The sequence below is a fragment of the Dipodomys ordii genome, unplaced genomic scaffold, assembly GCF_000151885.1.
Source record: "Dipodomys ordii isolate 6190 unplaced genomic scaffold, Dord_2.0 Scaffold38, whole genome shotgun sequence".
Classification (NCBI taxonomy): Eukaryota; Metazoa; Chordata; class Mammalia; order Rodentia; family Heteromyidae; genus Dipodomys; species Dipodomys ordii.
The window spans coordinates 1,571,304-1,572,943 of record NW_012267254.1 but is presented as its reverse complement, the minus strand read 5'-3'; the positions used below and the strand labels follow the sequence as shown (position 1 = coordinate 1,572,943).

Here is a 1,640-nt window from a genome sequence, read left to right as displayed (position 1 = left end):
TGGAAAAGCCAATAGCCCTAGAAAAGAAAAACGTACACTAGGTGGCAACTCTTTAACTCCAGAAACACTTGAATGTTCTGCTGAACAAACACAGCTGGGTTAAGTAAGTAAATCTCCCGGACTGCTGCCCTATTTGAGAGCCACTGAACTCCTACAATGCCAATCCTGCCATCTCAAGTATCTCAGGACACTAGGCACGCCCCCACACCTCAGTACAAAACCACAGAAGCTCCAACAGAGCTTCAGAAGGAGCCCCCCCCCCCGTAAGTGTCTAAGCTCAGTCCACCGCCCTGCCCACAACTACAAACCCCTCCTCCTCTTGGCCCCGCCTCCGCGAGGACGCACTTCCGGCGACGGCTGGGCTCTGACACCCGCACAGCCAGCGAAGCCCAGCAAAGCCCAGCGAAGCCCAGCTGAGCGCGGCGGAACGAGCCTGAAGCCATGGAGGGTCGGGTGCAGCTGATGAAGGCCTTCATGGCCTGGCCCATCCGGCGCTCGGCGCGGCGCTGGAAGAACCCCATCCCCTTTCCCGAGATGTTTGACGGCGACACGGACCGGCTGCCCGAGTTCATCGTGCAGACGGGCTCCTACATGTTCGTGGACGACAAGACCTTCTCCAGCGACGCCCTGAAGGTGACGTTCCTCATCACCCGCCTCAAGGGCCCGGCCCTGCAGTGGGTCATCCCCTACATCGAGAAGGACAGCCCCCTGCTCAGCGATTACCGGGGCTTCCTGGCCGAGATGAAGCGGGTGTTCGGCTGGGAGGAGGACGAGGACTTCTAGGCGGCCAGAGCCTGGGGCCCGGGGCGGGTGCTCCGGGGAGGGGGGGCTGCGCGCCGCCAGGGTGGCCACGGGCGCTGTCCGGCCGCGCCTCGGGCCCTGACGCCCTCCCTCCGTCCCCCCCGTCCCTACGTCCGTCCGTCCGTCCGTCCCTCCGTGCCTCCTCGAGTCCAGTGGAGTCCCGTGGAGTCGCCGCGATCTCGGTGCCGTGCGCGCTCCTGTCCCTCCCGCGTCGCGCCTGCCTTTGTTCCAAGAATAGCGCTGCTCCAGCCTCCCGCTGCTGTGCGTGGCCCCTGGGCCTCGCTCCGCAGCGCCGCCACCCCGCTGCCGCCCCACCCGCGCTGCCTGCCCAGCCCCTCCCTCCCGTGCACATCTGGACTCTGTCCTGGCCTCCAGTCAGCCGCCAGCTGGGCTAGGAGAACACAAGGGACACACCCAGCACGCACAGCCTCCTGCCGCTGTCACCTGTCCCCTGCTGCACAGCCACCACCAGACTGCATCGACCTACCCCAGCGCACCTGGGCTGCCTCTGTCATCACCACCATCCATGGACACCCACCCACACCCACTTCCAGATGCTGCTCTCGCCCATCTGGACTCACCTCTGAGGTACCTGAGCTGACCACAGCCCGAGGACACTGATTCAGACAGCTGGTCCACCCCAAAGGGGACGGCCAGCCTGTCACTTTCACCTTCATCTGGACCCATTTCCTCCGGACTCTCAGACTCCTCTTGTGTTCCTGGCAGCCAAATTCAGGCTCTCATTTTCTCCTGTGGAACAGCTCCATACCCTCATCCACTTATGTTCAGAATCTACAGCTGCCTCTCTAATGTGTGTGCTTTTTCTTTAACACAGTCAA

The 1,640-nt window shown here is 62.8% G+C and overlaps 1 protein-coding gene across 1 annotated transcript; it reads left to right on the top strand.

Annotated features, from left to right (window-relative positions):
- Positions 1–356: 356 nt before the first annotated feature.
- LOC105986962 (protein FAM127C) lies at positions 357–1,342 on the top strand. The gene has a single exon (XM_013018096.1). The coding sequence runs from the start codon at positions 442–444 to the stop codon at positions 781–783; it is 342 nt and encodes a 113-aa protein (XP_012873550.1). The 5' UTR covers positions 357–441; the 3' UTR covers positions 784–1,342.
- The last annotated feature ends 298 nt before the right edge of the window (positions 1,343–1,640 follow it).